Source organism: Ambystoma mexicanum, chromosome 4q (assembly GCF_040938575.1).
Source record: "Ambystoma mexicanum isolate Mex_15411 chromosome 4q, UKY_AmexF1_1, whole genome shotgun sequence".
Taxonomy (NCBI): Eukaryota; Metazoa; Chordata; class Amphibia; order Caudata; family Ambystomatidae; genus Ambystoma; species Ambystoma mexicanum.
The window spans coordinates 857776912-857795716 of record NC_090928.1 but is presented as its reverse complement, the minus strand read 5'-3'; the positions used below and the strand labels follow the sequence as shown (position 1 = coordinate 857795716).

The following is an 18805-nucleotide window of genomic DNA, read 5'->3' as shown; positions in this document are numbered from 1 at the left end:
TGTTGACTTAGCTGTAGTGTTGAATTGAATCCTCTTACAGGTAGTTGAGGGGAGGGCCTGACAGGGGGGCAGGACCCTAACTGTCTTCCACATCATATTCAGTCCAGGTTTGTAATTGTGCAGTCCTGGCATGGGGTACACAGACAATAGATGATCCCAGTACTTACCACTCTGGGTTTATTGAGGTGATCTGTATGTGCCTGTGTGATTTCTGTAGGTACTGCAAAGCATCAGGAATTCACATGAAGGGGCTTACTGAGGGTACTTTGTGTCCGCAGCCAGCCGTTCCCCTGCCATGAAATTCTCTGTTTTGAATTTAGGTTTGCGTGTGAGGAAATAAGGATGTCGAATGCAAGGGAAACTCTGCAACTCTCATTCTGTGCATTGAGTCCTTTGTGAGATGGCACTTCTGTCAATCTAGCACAAGAAAGAAAATGTAGCAACCTGGGAGGTGGTGCCAGACAATCAGCGAGGGCGGAATGTGGGCTGTACTGAATGCAATAAGCCTGTGTTCAATGTTCCTGTCAGAGGTTCTGCCCGCTGTGTTTTTTCACCATTCATTACTGATTGTTTTGAATGAAAAAAACATGAATTACCATAATGAAGACTGAAAAGGGACTCAAATGTCCTCGTTACAGTGAAGGAGAAGAAAACACAATGTCAGGTAAATGTTCTTCCTTTTGGCACACTTGAGTAATAAGGGTGATCAAAATTCACTATGCGTTTCTTTACACAATATCACGCGCATATTTAGATAATAGTCACCGCACAGGCCATATTGACCGGTAACTGTTTCACAAGGTCCACGTTAAGCACCCGTTCTTTGCTTTGGTCTTTAACTTTGCCACCCAGAGAGTGATTGTTGCTTGATTATCACTAAACATATGAGCAATTTTATTCAAACTACAAAATATTATATTTTCAAATAATTGCATAGATATTTGGGTAAAGAATGAACACTGTGTTCAATACATTAAGGCATTTTTAATGAACTTGCAGCATTGAAGACAATCTTTTATGAAAATTATCGATTTGAGATTAAGCTATTTTGAGCATTAGTTATCATGTGTCCAATGTCTTTCAGTAGCTATCTGCACAGAAGTGCACATGCGGTGAGAGTCCACCCGGGCCTTGTTGACAGGATGCAGCTGCCACGAGGCAACACACCTTGCTTATTCCGCTTCAGCACTCCTGCAGTTGATGCGTGCTATGTCATGGCAGAGACACCAAGACATCTATCACCATCACTGACCAATACATCCGCCAAGCATGCCATAGGTGTTAGCCACTGTTGCATGTCCTCTCTTACGGTGTTGGTTGGTGGCTCCAAACATAAGATAGGGTCGGACAAAGTAGAAGAAGAAACTCGTTGGCAAAAATATACTGCCATTTTTCAGAATCCAGCACTAGACAGACAACTGCGCACATTGAAGCACAGAGGCACCCTCGGAGATTCTTGGATATGGCAATTTTACACACCAGTAAAGTGGTTGCTTGGTTGGGGGGTATTTCTTCCAACAACAGAGCGGTGCTAGTTAACCATGACAAGACCCTCTCAACATTTGTCTTTACACAAATGTATTACAGTGCCCTTTGGTGGGAGTGGAGGGTGCGCATGCTAAATTGCACAACTAGATGTGTTGAATGCCACAGGCGTGTGAGCAGCAGCTCTAGTGCCACATTTGAGCAAGTACCTCCGGACCCTAGACCTGCATCCCTTGAGTTCCCAGAATTTTGCCTGAACTTTCAATTATTGGACTGCAGGGCAAATGTGTAATCTCTTTTCTAAGATGAATCACGTAGCCTATTAGGAAAAAAGGTCTTCATTTGCCATAATGGCGAATACAGAACAACAGCTAACAAGTGTGAGTCACAATGATTGCAACAATGTCCCTACTACTGAGCAGAAGTTGTCAAGAACCAAAGCTTTCCCAGGTAGCCTAAGCCAAACCAAAACCAATAGGGCCACCTACATTTCATAATCGGAATCATTTGCAGAGTATCAAATCACAGATATGTTAAAGCAGGTTCCTCGGGTGAAACCAGTATGTGATGTCCTAGAGCACCCAAGTTTCTATGCAGCATTTCCACAGGCTATAATCACTCAGTAGGTCAACACTCACCCTGTCGCTCTATCGACCAGAGGCAAAAATGCACCACCAAATAATTCTCCCAAAATTGCTATGCTTTCAGCAAGTCATATGAGCTGAGCATTAGGCAATAGAAAAGTGAGATGTTCTGTCAATTTCAGTATTGTCTCCCTAAACCTCTGTATGCTGGCTAACCAAGTAAGATCTCTGAGGGAAGAGAGGGAAAGATACAAAATCAGGCCACCCCTGGATCTCTCCTGTTAAATACTTCATGCCATTGATCTGATACTTAAAAGGTCTTCATAGACAGCAGAAGGAAGGCTATCTATCACAAGGAACCCTGTCATAGTGAGATCTTCACCAAATCCACCTATCAAGCACAGCTTTTCCATAGTGGTTTTAATCTAAAACATGACATCACTCCACCTGTGCATGAGGTGGCTGCTCAAAAGGCGTAGGCCAGTGGGGGATACTAACTTTAACTTTCCAACTGCAGCCTCCAGACTTTCTAGTGTGTCTGTCATAACCGATACCCAGGCACCACTTCTCACATGCCCTGTTATAGCAGATTATATATTTCTAGATGCAGAATCCCCAATTAAACACAGCCACAAGGGAATGCCCTGTTGAGGCCTCACGCAGTAAAACTCAAACCAATAGGGAGAGTTGAGAACACTATAGCTCCAGTTTAAGAGAAGACACGCCTTTATCTTGCCATCTAGACTCTCTCTGTCAAGTGTATGCAATACAAGAAAACTCTACTTAAACCAATCCAATTGGCCCAGCAGGGGGCTTTTGCTTGATTGTTGCCGCGAGGGCACAGCATTAACACAAACAGATTAAATTGTTTCTGCTGACAAAAGGGTGGCCTCTGAGTCCTTGAAAATCAGGACTTGGAGCCTCATTGTAAAGCATATTTTACATCAGAACTTTTTCGGGAATTAATGCCAATATATATTCTTTATTATGGCCAACATTTTTTAAGTCTAACATTTTTAAGAGAAGCTCCCTTTTAACACTTCCCCACCACATGTTCGCCAATCAGCCTACCCCAAACGTTGCCGGCTGCATTGCAATTTGAGTTGGGACAAGGGTTGAAACTCAGTAGCCTCTGTAAAAATCACTACTAACCATTCAAAGCAGTAACTCTGTATTTCATGTAGGGGACATGGTATGCATTCAAAAAGATCGAAAAGCGCTGCATTACCCTTAAAGTGAATACTGTTTATCCGGTGTATAAATGTGTAAAACTCATCCAATGTGCACCTTGCAATTTTAAAACATTCTTTTGTTACGCCTATTTATAAAAATACATTCTTGACAATGCCCTGTGATCAAACAAACAATAGCATGCATTTAGGTGAAACTGTGTCTTTTAGTTGCAGTATATTGTAGGGTGACAGTACAGCAATAAAATGGAAATAGTCCACGATTCCTTGATTAAAAGGTAAAAGGACATCTTGTACAGCTGTTCATTGTAAGTCGTTCACTGTAAGTCATGTTAGGCCATAACAGTTCACTTACAAAATACATTGACAGGAATGTTCATACCCAGCACCCGTGGCGGCTCCCTTTTCCAAGTCAAGTGTTTAAACCTCGAAACTACCGATGGTGTGATAATGGGACACTCTGATTATGGATAAAATCTTGACCTTGGCCATTGTGTTTGCATTTAGTTCCGTACCTTAGGGAGAGTGGTGGTTTGTGGCTAGTACACATATAAGCATATTGGTGATGAGGAAAAAATAACTAAATATATGGGAGGCAGCTCACCAAAATGTTGGGTATCAAATTGCATCATATAATACACTGGGCCTCATTACAAGAATGGAGTTAATGAAAAAAGGAAGGCAGAATGGTAATAGCATATCGCTAACGGGTCCGGGTCATTACGACCTGACAACCCGCAAATACCGGCACCGCCCATACCGTGCCCCCTCATACTGGCATGGGCGCGTACACGCGCCCCTTCGGGGAGCAAATACCGCATGCCGGTAATAGGAGGGCATCACAACCCAGGCGGGCATGCAAATACCGGCATCCCGAAGGCGGTAATCAGGGGCTGCACGATGGCGGCCATACAGGCATCGCGGACCACCTGTAAACAGCAATCAAGCTAACTGCCACAGGTGCACACAATCACCACAGGTGGACTCAATGGAGTCTGGCCCAGTATAAAAGGAGTACACCCACACACCACACCCCTCCCTACACCAAAATGATACCACTAGCTGTTGCAATCATGGCGCTGGAGGACATGCCTATACTGCTACAACAACAGCAACAAGAGCAACTACAACAACTACAGCAGCAACAACAGGCAGCACAGAGGAGACGCAGGAGGAGAAGGAGGGTGAGACAGGCCCAGCAATTACTACAAGTGCAGCCAGTAGTACCTCATAGGCAGCCGCCAATCCCTCGCATCAGACTCAGACCATTCAATCTAACCCCTGAGCAGATCCGCACCCTGTACCGGCTGGACCTGGACACCATCACCACCATAGTGGACATGATAGGCAACGACATTGCCAGCCTCATACAAAAACGCATTGCCATCCCCCGCTACTAAAGGTGGTGTCTGTGCTCCACTTCCTGGCCACAGGCAGCTACCAGCGCACAGTGGGCCAGCTGCATGGCATTTCACAACCACTATTTTCAAGCATGCTGACCCAAGTGCTGGATGCCCTTCTGAAGCACGCTAGCACCCACATATCCCTACCACGGACTGACCAGGAGACAGCCGACACCAAAGTAGGCTTCCATGCACTGGCAGGCATGCCCAATTGTGTTAGTGCCCTGGACTGCACCCATGTAGAATTGGTAGTCCACCATGCCGTAGATGCGGTGTACCGCAATCGCAAGCAATACCACTCCATCAATGTGCAGATGGTATGTGACTCCACCAAGATCATCACACATTGCTGCACCCGATTTCCCGGATGAACACATGATGCCATGGTCTGCGTAACTCCACGCTACTCCGTCACATGGAGTGACATGCTGGACCATGTGCCTGGCTGCTTGGTGAGTTGCCTGACTAGCCCATGGCAGTGCATCAGGGTAGTGATGTGTTGGGATGCATACACCACCTGGGTGGGAATGGGGGGGGTGCATACTCCACCTGGGTGGGAATTGGGGGGGATGCATACTCCACCTGAGTGGGAATGGGGGGGTGCATACTCCACCTGGGTGGGAATAGGGGGGATGCATACTCCACCTGGGTGGGAATGGACAGTGAGTGGAAAATGCACGCAGAGCTAATGACACCTGAACCTCCCAACCCCAACATGACACATCATTGGCACACATCTGACCATTTACGTATATCAATGACAACATGTAAGACGAAGACGCACAACCTGGCCACCATGTGTATGTCAAGCAATGCATGACTGAACAGAATCGCAACTGTGCCAATGTGACCATGCACAGTGTAGTATACACAGCATAAATCTGAAGGTAAACATTGTCGTACAACCACATTACATCCGCCGCAGCATGCATTATTTCACCCTGCATCATCTATTCAATGCCATCCAGACTACCACACCTTACAGCAGTATAGAATGCTTCTACATAATATTTGTGCATATGTACAGGGACATGGGCATGTCCACAGCAAATAGCTGCGTGCATGACTGTGAATCCTGAAGGTGGCAGCTCAGAGTTTGTTGTATTTGTATTTGCTTGCAGGTGATGGAGGATATCCCTGTAAGTCGTGGCTACTTACCCCTGTGCGAAACCCGCGGAACAGCCATGAAGAGGATTACAATTGGGTTCACATCCGTACCTGTGTTGTGATTGAGCAGACCTTTGGCCTGTTGAAGGCACGGTTCTGCTGCCTAGGTAGGTCTGGTGGAGCACTCCTTTATAGGCCTGAGAAGGTGGCAAAGATCACCATGGCCTGTGTCATGCTGCACAACATGTGCGTCCGGATAAATATACCACTGCCACCTGACATTGACATGCATGCCCCGGGTGAGGATGATGAGGACGGAGACGGAGGTGAAGCAGCACCCCTGCCAGTATGTGATGCACAGGATGGCCGTGCAGTACGCCAATCACTGATTCACGAATACTTCTGAACCACAGGGACTTTGATATATATGTGTCAGTGACACACTGGGTCCATGTGGATATGCACACAGGGAATGTTGGGAGTTGGACACTGAACACTGTCATTCATTAAATGGATACACACGAAATGAATAATGTCCAGGCATTGAATGTTTTTTCACACAACGGGTGTATTGATTCAAACTGCAAAAAAGTGACACCCCCCCTCAAAACCCCAGTGAACTCCCAAAACCCCCCCAGTAAACTCCCAAAACACCCCAGTAAACTCCCAAAACCCCCAGTGAACTCCCCCTAATGTTCCCATTCACCCCCAACACCATCTGAGTCACTCCCATAGTTCTCCCACACTATTTGCAGGACTTCTCGCTGTCCGGGGGCATCATTTCAGTGTGCCTCGCACTCCTTCTCGTAGGACGCACAGGGCTGGGGGTGACAGAGGTACAGTTTAGAATGTTCTACTTCAAAGGCCTAGAACGAGGGGCACGCATGTCCCTGAGAGTAAAAGTGGGTATCAGAGAAGTGGGATTTGGGGCAAGGTCTGGCCTTGGGTGAGGAGCAGGCATGACTCTAGGAGCAAGGAGGTCACAGTGAGTAGTCTGCTGAAGGATAAATGGTCAGAATGTGAATGAGACAGGATCAAATACAAAGATCATTCACAAAAGACAGCCAATAATATTGTATTTACGGAACCCCATTAGGTGTTAATCAAGAAGAATTTACAATATTGTGTTTGTAAAATGCAGTGACAAATAGTAAGCACTGTCCTCTACTACAATATGGTGACATTGTTCTAATGTTCATTGTAATGCCTTAAGGCCCATCCCTACCCTGATGCCCATTCCAACACTAAAGCCATCCCTGCTCCAATATCCATCCCTACCCTGAGGCATATTCTTGCCCAAAGATGATCCCTGTTCTGAGACCATGGGCCTCATCACGAGTTGGGCTGTAGCCCTTAAATGCGGTGGTAACGGTATTACAGCCGCATTTAAGGGCAGGCCCTATCACGAGTTTGGCGCTAAATGGGCTGTTTTACCTCCAGCCTTTCTCTGGAGGTGAAAATCCCCTGTTTTCGGCTGTATTACCGCCGGCTGTATTAGCCCGCATAATTAGCGCTGAAAATGCCCCATTGAATCCAATGGACCCAATGGGGAATGGGGATTTACCGTTAACACCCAACTCGTGATCCGGCGGCAATACAGCCGGACCGGTCGGTGCAAGGGCTATTACAGTCGGTAACGGTATTACAGCCGCATTTAAGGGCAGGCCCTATCACGAGTTTGGCGCTAAATGGGCTGTTTTACCTCCAGCCTTTCTCTGGAGGTGAAAATCCCCTGTTTTCGGCTGTATTACCGCCGGCTGTATTAGCCCTCATAATTAGCGCTGAAAATGCCCCATTGAATCCAATGGACCCAATGGGGAATGGGGATTTACCGTTAACACCCAACTCGTGATCCGGCGGCAATACAGCCGGACTGGTCGGTGCAAGGGCTATTACAGTCGGCGGTATTACAGCCGGGAATACAGCCCAACTCGTGATGAGGCCCCATCACTGCTCCAAGGCCCATCCCATCCCCAGGGCCTCCCCCTGCTCAGAGGCCCCTGCAGAATACACTTGAGAAAGGGTTACAACCAAAACATGGAGCTCAATAGTAATGTTCAAAATCTTTGGGTAAACATCTATAAATTAATTGAATTATTTTGAAGATATGAAAAACAAACTCTATTTTTAAAATTCATGTGGGCCGTAAGTCTGCTTCGAGTGTTTTACAATATATACAAAATAAGATTTAGGATCAGGGAACATTGGGAATAGTTTAAGGCATGTTACATACATCATTATACATACATAAATGTAGAGGATGACTTCAAACATTCTTTAGTGACACAGTATAGCGGAAACCTGACAGCGAGGCAGTTAGTAAGAGAGAATCACACACGTGACTACCCAGAGAGAGAAGGTACATGATACAACATATTTACATATGTTGAAAACTTATTGACTGCTGGAAACAAAATCAAACCTTTTCGGTGACTTACCTATACCAGGCGAGGCATAATTTTCACATCGGTTACGGGGTCGTTTTTCATAATATAAGTGGCATAAAGAAACATTTTTACAGCACCAGCTAAATGGCCACAAATCTGCATCTGCAAATTAAATGGAACATTGTAACACAGATATTCAAACTAGTTAATCTTGTAGAGAGGAATGCAAAACAATATTTTCCTTGTACAATAGATGCATAAAACAAGGTGAGTGCAATTCATGATTTTCCAACAGACTGATATGGTAAGCAGAAGACAATTAACAAGGGCAAAACAGGAGAATAGTGCACTGAGGTTGAGAATTGGTACCATTCATTTCTTGAGTGGAAAGCTGCAATTTCTGGAATACATAGGCAGTGCCCTGCCCTATTACATGAACAGTTTTATAAACAAGTATTCCCTCAAAATATGCGCTACTCCAATATTGTCCATCTACATTTTTTTTTCATTTCATGAATAGATTTTTTAAAATTCAAAACATGGTGCTTACCACTTATTAATACAGTATCTCCACGTATTGTTACAATTTGCAAACAAAGTTTAGTCAGTTACATACACAGCATCAGGATACATAAATTGATTAGACTATAGCCATCAATATACCACTCATGATGGGACGTACATCCGGTACTTTCTCATAGGCGTTATGTATCTTTTGAAGAAAATACATATTTGGCATTGTTTGGTTCTGTCTTAGTTAGAAAGGGCTTTTCTTCATCTGTTAGTAGGCCTTCCCCTGCCATGTAAGTACCAATTCCTCTAATTCTTTCACGACATCTCTCGCAGGATTAGATGAAAGTTTTTTGTAGCATCCTGGTGTTTGCAGATGTGTAAATCCCATAGTGATATAATCTTGTCAATTTAATATCACTACATTGCCACGTTTATCGGCCCCCTTAATGACTATACTTGTATCTTGTGAAAGTTGTGTTAAAGATAAATTGTCCTCTTTAGTTAGATTATGTCATATCTTGTTAGGCCTGGCATGTCTCTTGTCAATTTGTTGATGGATTTCCATTGTTACAACCTTGTGAAAGGTCTCAATCACACTCTCTGTAGAAGTTTCGGTGTGAATTTGGATTGCGCTTTCACCTCTTTAATTTCCATATTTCTAAAATGGACTCCTAAACCTTTACATAGCTTTTCTTGACTCGTATGTTCTGTTACGTTCTGTTCTGTTCTAAGGAAAGTAACAGATGTGTATTTTCTATATCAGAAATAGTTAAGTCTCTTTTAGGCATGAGTATTTCTTGGGGTTAAAAAGTTCTAACTCTTTTTTTAAGATTAATTACTAGGTTCGCCATGTCACTTTGTGTGTTGTCTCTTGGTGCGTGACCTTTCTAATAGAATGTTTATGGATACTGAACTGTAAATTCTTAATAAGCACCGACAGTAGGGACTAACTTTGTTGATTTTCAAATTGCCTTTTCAGGTTTAACCGAAAACCTAAACTCAAGAAATTATTTCTTAATAGGGTTAGAACTTTTGAACCCCAAGAAACACTTATGCCTAAAAGGGACTTCACTATTTCTGACATAGAAAATACACATCCCTCACTACTGAACCGTCTTTGCACACCCATTGCCCTCACCATTGAACCAGTACTGACCACATGCACATGCCATCTCCACTAATGACCCTGAAAGCCGCAACACTCGCACCCACACTACTGGCGCCTTGCACCAGCTCCCAACATTGCCTCAGAGACGTCACTCCATAGACCTGCAGCGCATGCATCCTCTTCTCCGGTCAGTGCCCTCGTCGCTAGACAAACAACCGAAATTAGAAACAAAGAGAGGCTCAACGATAGAAACTCTGGTTTCCAAGAAACAATATGATCCTGCTGCCACAGTAAAACATCAAGGAAATGGAAAAAGGCACCTGTTGTTGCTATTGAAGTACTTGAGCATTTATTTTTCTTTATTGTTCGCAGCTGCTGGGTTTGTCATTCTTAGTCTGTTCTTTCATGCATACGAGGTACGCCCTTACATTTAGGTCTCCTCTTATGCATCTACAAAGTCAATTGAGATGGCAGAGTCATTTTGCAGAATAAAGCAAGTGCCACAATACACATGACCCTCTCCTGTTTTTAAGATTGTGGAAACACCAGGATTAAAAGGTTCCTTGTGACAATGTCCCTGCAAATATGTTGTCTGGCAAAAACGTTGCCCAGAAATTGCAGCTTTTTGCAGGGACTTTATCACAGTGAACATTCGGGGGACACCCCTGCAGCCCTCAAAACCTTTTTCTTTTTCAGGGGGAGAGGGGGACACCCCCGCAACACCTGCTCCACTTGAACCCATAAATATGGTCGCCATATGTAATGTCGCCAAGACCTTTTCCTGGTGACATGATGTATGGCAACAACATAAATGGGGACAATATTAACGGATATCGATTAAAGAGAACCTTTGGAACAGTGTCAAACAAATGCAGAACAAGGCAACCCCATCTAAATTGTATAAATTGCATATAAGAACATAAATGTTTTGATGAATTAGTGATACAAAGCAACCAAGTATACTCCAGCACGATATGACAGCAGTTGAAGGCACAGGCCTCTGAACGCGTGTCCCAATAACTACACACCCCATCAGGGTATAAGACCAAGAGATATTTTGCAAGGAGAACAAAGTTTATATAATATCAATATGCCAGCAAAGAACTCTCCTGCCCAAGAGCGCTCTGCCAAAAATTACACGGGCAGCACATTAAAAAGGGCAAACGCATCATCAGTGACGACATTGTAGAAGGAAAAAGTCATGTTGCTGGTTGGTGGGAACATATAGCGGAGCGTGCTCAATAGGGGATGCCAGGTGCCAATTGCTGCTGCTTCCCAGTCGATCTTGGTGCATGTGGGTCAGCTGGACTCATCCACGCAGCGATACATTAGACACACCCTATCTATCTAAGCTAAATAAGAATCAGTAATTCATGAGCAATGGCAGGCATCTGATCATCATACGAAAGGGGTACCTTTAAGAAGAGAGAATATGTAGACATACTAACCCCTAAATTCTGTGCTTCGTTGACACTGCAGTTTCTGCACCCACGTTTCTCCCCCGGGGTATTGATATGTCGTCCACCTTCACTGGTGCCTCATGATACGAGCAGACGTGAGTTGCTATTGGGATGAAATACTGCTGCACAGGCTTTGATCTGCGGTGGGTAATCTGAAATGGTCAATCCAAGGGTGGTGGGGGTATATTGGCATGGAAGGGGCGAAGGGTCGGGACTGAGAGGTACGGTGGGCTCCGACCTGGTGGCAGTTAGGGGTTCGCTGGCAATTTAGTGGAGATGGATGAACACAGTGCCGGGGCCTGGTACTGTCTCAAGCTCCTTGCAGATCACATTCTTGAGAAACGATACTAATATTTGCAACATTGAAAGGACAGGGAATGGATGGAGTTCCGTGGTAACAAGGCTCAAGCGGAGCTGGCCTGGTGTGTTGATGTCTTGGTCCCTATGTGTTAGAGACTGGAAATGCGAGTACTGCAGCCTTACAGAGAGGCAGTTTTTGGGCCTAGTAAAAAAATTGTGTTTAGGCCTTGTACAAAATGGAGTCTTGGTGCAGGGGCATGGGTGGGGTTATTCGTCTAATTCTCTATGCTATAGGGCTCTTTACGCATACAGTGGAAGTGTTTTTTTTCCACCCCTTGGCTCACAGAGTTTGCCCAGGTTGGTTAAGGCTAGGGGTGGGTTTGGACCATTTCCTTCCCAACACAGTCTTGAGAAAATGCCATCAACTCCGATCTGAGACACTAGTCTAAAAGAAGATAATGCTTGCAAAATGTTGGTACAGTAGATAGAAGAGCACATGAAAAAAAAACGTTTTCTTGTAGAGGTTGAATACAATGAAACTTTCGATTGAGTTGCATTGATATAGTGACATTTTTTTTAAATACAAACATTTTGGATATATGTAGAATAATAAATGTGTACATAATTGATGTACATAACAGCAGATGGTGACTGCCGATGGAATGTCATTTTGGCCTGTGTAAGAAGAGTTTTGGGTCTTGTGGGAGACCCCTAGAAGGAAGTAGCTGGGATTCTGGACCCTACCCTGATCAAAGTCTGACCAATGCTTTCTCGCCCAGCCGCTATTAGAACCTGCCCTGAAGTCAAATGTCCCAGCAGGCCGCTGCACACTGCACGTAAGCATGCAAGAGTGAGGTTTGAGGAGTCTCTCGGCCTGACAACTAGCATACTAATCAAGGTGAAATGGGTGACTGCGTTCTTCAAACTGCACGTAGTCCTTTCAATGAAACAAATGTTTGTGCCACCCCTAATACCTAACATGTAGCTTGTGGTAATGAATGGAGTTTACAGACCACCAACTCACAGATGCTGGTTCTGTTGCACATGGCATGCAATGTATCTATTTGAGGCACGCAGAGAGAGTTGGATGGGCAGTGGCAATGTGACCTAGTGAAATGGGACCTGTCTGCAAGATGCCAGTGGTAGGAGTGCAGTACTGCAATTTGTTTTACCTTGTAAGGGCTATGCTCCCTTTTCCCCGACTAACCAACCCCCCTCTAGGATCTCCAACTACACTACACACACATTCCTACGGATAATATACTGTCAGGTTTTTATGTCAAACTCACAAAAAGCAGATTGTCAAACAGGAACCATGTACTTGCGACCTGCACCCATCAACAGCACAGATTTCTCACGTCCCTCTTCTGTTCTCCCACTAATGACCCCCCTGACACAGTGAACCAACAAATAGTGGCAGAAGGACGCTTACCAAGACCACTTACGTTATCTTACATTACATTTTTCAACATTGCCTGTATCCAAACCTCCATTTTCTTAGTATCGCATCCTGCTTTTTATATAGGGGCTTATTTAGTACCGATTTACATATGAATAATAAAGTGTTATGCCATAAGGATAACCGTGTTTAAAAATGTGATGTGTTTTATACATGAATTCTCAGTATTTCATATCACAATCACGGAGTGAAACAGCCTCATTTTAACAGTGCATGATGGCAGATAGCAAAGGTAGGTGACAACCCATTCATTGATTTGGATATACAGACTCTCATTATGAGTCAGGTGGTAAAAACAGAGGGTATTTCAAATACCAGCTAATTATACCTCCCACCTGGTTATGCACCCTGTAGCCATGTCATACCACAACTGCTTCACTTACAGGAAAAAAGAAGGAGTGGTTAAAAGCCCACAAAGGGAGGGCAAAAGTGGATATCAGATATGCCCACCTTGGAAGCCCCTTTGCAATATAATGCAGAGAAGGGTCTGTACTGACTCTTCTTCGCCCCGTGCAGTAGTGAAATGAGTACTACTGCACCCAATCCAATTCCATCTTTTCATCGCTAGGGAAATGCATATAAAAAAGTGAAGAAAAAACGTTTTGGTTTCTTACCATCATAGTCAATAATGCCCTAAAACTCTGGTTCCTTTGAGGAAAGACTGTTGGCAAATTAATAATGTGCCATGACTCAGACATAATTCAAAACAGTTGAAACAACAGTGTAGATAGGCGTAAAGATACCAGGAAATATTCCAATATTTCCTGCAAAACCTCTCTAAAAGTCTCTGTCATCAAGCCATCTAAGCAACTGAATGAGACTTTCGTCAGAAAATGATTTTAGACGACAGTGACAACTGGGGTAGGTCAAAATCAGGAGTCGGACAAGAACGCATGATGTGAAGTCTTTTATCCGTTCTCAAACAGAAAAAAGACCTAAACCTTCCCTAAAGGTATGACTCCATGTCCCGGTCAGGATGTCAAAATGTTCAAACATAAACAAAGTCCTCTTTCCAGAATCCTACTCTAAGCTAGTTCTTTTGCAATCAATGAAAAGAACATCACAAATGCAACCAAGACGTATGGGCCTAATTACAAGCTTGCCGGTGGAGTGGCCCGAATTATCACCAGCAAACAGCTGGGGGTAATCCTGCCACCCCACCAGCAAAAATTGACGGTATTACTGGCACCAGTAATACTGGCAAATCCCCAAAGGAGTACTGTTCCAAGTAACTCAAAAACATCTCCCGCATATATGTAGCAAAACTATTTGATCTCCCGCTTTATAGCTTTGTAGGGGTTTGGCCAACTTTTTCCTTCAATCCTGCGGGGGAAAAGTTAGATATCAGTTCCATTTTCAAACAAAGCCAAGTCAGAGCTTCTATGTAGAAGTACCTCACCTATGAAGTAGGCTTCACAGGAAAACTGAAGCTAAGCATCAAGTTGCCATTTTACAGAAAAAACTAAAAGAGCATTTGTTCTTCTACCATTCGATTTTCACAAAATCAAATGCCCGTCCATTTTTTAAAATTGTTTCTTTAAAAAATGTGTTATGTTTTAAAACATTTTTTAAGGTTAGTATTTGTCTTCTTATTTTTCCTGGTTGATATAAAACCAAGTCCCATATTGTTTTCCATAAGTTGGTTTAAAGAATGATTACATGAACAGTATGTTGATTCACATATCTTTAGATAATAAAAGGCCAGATGTATGTTTGCCTGATGCAGTCCTGCGCAGTAGAGATTGCCCGAACGCACTGAATGCTCCGCTAGAGGGAGCTGTTGCCTTAGGATATACAGTGGTTCAATTTACATAGCTTCACCTGTTGTCACCACTAGAGGGAGCTGTTGCCTTAGGATATATAGTGGTCCTACTGTGTTAATGAAAAACTGCACTTTGGCCCGTGTACACGGGCTATTACACAACTATTTTATAAATTAACTAGATTGGTATGCGTGAACAAAAATAGGCATGACTTTAGATCTTGTCAAAATTGGATTAATTTCTTCATATTGCAGTTTTATTATTTTTCCCACTCTGGTGAGCCAGAAGAAGGAGTCAGATGACTTAATGCCACGATCTAACAGGTTTTATTTTAATAAAAGGAAAGCGCCTATCTTTCCCTTTTTCAAAGATGGAAATTCCCTACCTAAATCTAAAAAAACGAATGGTGCTGTTAAAGTCCAACAAAAAATCTTTCATCCGAATCCTAACTATGAACTAGCCCTGCCACTTAGACAAATAAACAGACAGGAGGAGACCAGAATACTCTCTCTAGGTTTTCCATATGCTTTCTCTTGAAAAAGGTTCCTTCTCAGGGTTAGGGTGTGCTGTAGGCACTGGCCTACTCAGATTGTTTCAGTTTTCACAAGTCTGCCCTTTTCTTTAATTTGCATATAAAACTAATGTTCTCATTTACTTTCACCTGATTCGTGTAGGGCCCTTGCCCCATTCGCTGTCTCCAGTTCTCATACCATTGTTGATTTCACCAACTGATATACAGAGGAGATATGCCGTTGTCTTTCAGATTTATCAGGGCGCTTGCCACTCTGTGTTCCTCAAGTCCACTAAACCTTGGAGGTCCTTCCAAGTTACAACAAACAAACCTGTATTCCTTCACTTCTGATCTGGATGGCGTGCTTGCTCAGCTTGAGGAGAACCATCTCCGGTTCCGGAAGCACCTCAAAACCTTCCTCTTCGCTTCTGCCTTCTCTCTCCCTCTCCCCTGCTAAACCTGCTTAACTCCCCACTGAATTCTACACTTAACCTGCATCTGGGCCACTCTCAGCGACCTCGGTCCAGGGCCCAGCCACTCTCCACTTGCACTGCCCCCCTGGCTCCCCCTGCACTGTGGGACTGTCACTGTATCCCTACAGCCCCCTACCCAGCACTTGCTCTGCACTTACCTCGCACTTGCCACCAGCTGGCCCTTTTTATTTATTATTTATCATTTATTATTTTATTACGCCACTTACCTTGTACTGCACTTTTCCCCCTACCTCCTCCCCCTGCACTTTCTCCTTTTCCCCTTACCTCTGCACTTGCACGATCTGAATGACACCTGGCCTAGTAGGATCGCTTGTCCGTCTTCCCCTTGTTTCCCTCCCTCCCTGCCTCGTCGCGCCTTGAAACACTTGTGTATAGGCGCGTTACAAATACCATATCATATCATATCATATCATATTAAGCTTTTCAGGCATCCTTAAGCTTATCATTTCCTTCACCTTATAGTATTCTTCCCCAGCCTCACGCCTGGGCTTTGCTCATCCGGGACTCTCAGATACCCGTGTCTTCATATGCTTTCTTATATAAAACTTTAAAACGCTCTTTCCCTAGCTTCATACCAGGGTGTTGCTCATTCTGGACTTTCACGCACCCGCAACCTCACATGCTCGCTTGCTACAAAGTGTCCTCCTAGGATCCCTTGAACTCAATATACACTATCCGTTCCCCCCAATGATACCTTCTGCATCAAAGCGTTTGCTTCCCTGACACGGCATCCCTCAACAGCTCCCATCCGTCGTAGGTGGAGCTTGGTGATTCATGTGTTCCCCACCAGTCTGGTCTCAGCATCTTTTGCAAGGCCCCTGGCCTACCTCCGCTTCATTGCGGTCACACCACCAGAGAAAATTAGGGCTTCCCCGTTGCCATCTTTCACTCCGACTCCGACTGCTCGGTCAGATGGGACGCCAGCATTCTAGCCTTTGTTTCCCAGCTCACCTCCAGGATGTCCCTTCTGGAAAGGTGCGTGTCTGCGTCAGACTCGCTCTCCGGCCAGCATAGGAGATTCCCTCCTGCAAACAGTCTTCCCTGTATTTAAGTGTACCCTTGCAGCAAAAGGGTGTGTGTTCCTCGTTGACTGTAGTGTCGCAATATAGACCAGCATTACTTTGAGGTAAAAAAAGAGAAATTAAGGAATTGTCACTATTTGCTGAGCATTGGCTATTGCAATGCTGGCTATTGCAATGCTGGAGTCCTGCTCAGCGGTCACTGCATATGGAGTCCTGCCTTCACTATTTGCTGGGCATGGGCTATTGCCATGCTCAGCGGTCACTGCATATGGAGGCCTGCCTTCACTATTTGCTGGGCATGGGCTATTGCCATGCTCAGCGGTCACTGCATATGGAGGCCTGCCTTCACTATTTGCTGGGCATGGGCTATTGCCATGCTCAGCGGTCACTGCATATGGAGGCCTGCCTTCACTATTTGCTGGGCATGGGCTATTGCCTTGCTCAGCGGTCACTGCATATGGAGGCCTGCCTTCACTATTTGCTGGGCATGGGCTATTGCCATGCTCAGCGGTCACTGCATATGGAGGCCTGCCTTCACTATTTGCTGGGCATGGGCTATTGCCATGCTCAGCGGTCACTGCATATGGAGGCCTGCCTTCACTATTTGCTGGGCATGGGCTATTGCCATGCTCAGCTGTCACTGCATATGGAGGCCTTCCTTCACTATTTGCTGGGCATGGGCTATTGCCATGCTCAGCTGTCACTGCATATGGAGGCCTGCCTTCACTATTTGCTGGGCATGGGCTATTACCATGCTCAGCTGTCACTGCATATGGAGGCCTGCCTTCAGCAAATCCCCATACACAGTGATCCTGTAGGAGTTGGCCTGAGACCAGAAGCACAGTCACTGGACCATCATCCATTGTCTGGGCATAATGGCCATACCAGGAGTACATTGTTGATGACCTCCAGCCATGCCCAGCCATCACTATTGCCATGTCATGGCTTTCGTTCATGTGCCACTTTCAGTATTGATAGCTGTCCTGCTGCCTGGACAAGGCTTGTAACAAGCAGATATAGGACAAAAAGGCCTAACTCATAGAGAGTTGAACTTAAGCAAACAAGTAGATGCCAGTGAGGATCTTTGAATTGCAAATGCTACCTTATGCCTGATTATCAAATCTAAAGACTGGCGCAGACCTGGAGATTCCCAGGGCACCTATGAGTTGCTCCTTAGCAAATATGTCTGAATTACATGTGCACATGAGCATCTCAAAGGTGCTCCAGGTTTAGGCTTTGTGTATCAGATGTACAGGAGCATTTGCAAATCTGAGATCCTGATGGGCCTCCCCATCTATACATGAGGCCGCACGAGATTAAGGTGACACAGAAGAGACCTTGCATGACTTAGGCTTCAATGAAACTAAACAAATTGCAATGAACTACTTTGCAAATCTCTTCTCTTTACAGTGTTCAGTCGGTCTGGTGTTGACCAATAAACCCAGCAACTCGGGGGCAAACTCATTAAGAATCTCATGGAAAGTGAAGGTACATGGATGATCATTGCACTGTGGAGCTGAGTGCCTGTGAGAGAGGGTGCCAGTGGATGTTTCCTATGTCTTCTGTGTAATTTACCTAAGACCCTACCTGCACTTGTACCCTTGTCAACTGGACTTCAGTAAAGAAGTTACTCTTACCAAACCTGGTGTCTCAGAGCCTTCTTCAGTAAAGACACATCTTTTCAATGGCGATGAGCTGGCTTGAAGGGAAGGAGCAAAGAACTTGCCTCAAATGTTCAAGGGGAACAGCACCTGTATGAAGAGAAGGAAGTATAACTCTAGGAGAGGAGACATCCACCGGCCTCCCCACTCCTATTTGAATGCTCCAGCAGCAACAATAGCTGGAGTGGTAACCAAGTCAATCCTGCTATGGGCAGGACAACTGGGGCGAGCAGAGACTGCTATGACAGTCCTGAGGACCTGATGTGAGCTACTGTCCAGAAGAGACCACCATGATAGCCTGGGGCGAGCAGGCTCTGTGTTTGACAGTTGGCCGTCCTGTAGAGGCAGGGCAAAAAGA

The 18805-nt window shown here is 44.7% G+C and overlaps 1 protein-coding gene across 2 annotated transcripts in view; it reads right to left on the bottom strand.

The window, feature by feature from the left end:
* Positions 1-18805, bottom strand: part of LOC138468025 (fibrillin-2-like) — a 691910-nt gene that overhangs the window by 375621 nt on the left and 297484 nt on the right. For both annotated transcript variants that reach the window (XM_069608420.1, XM_069608421.1), the window contains one exon: positions 8208-8318. In XM_069608420.1, coding sequence (XP_069464521.1) covers positions 8208-8318 — 111 coding nt within the window. The remainder of the gene's footprint in view (positions 1-8207; positions 8319-18805) is intronic.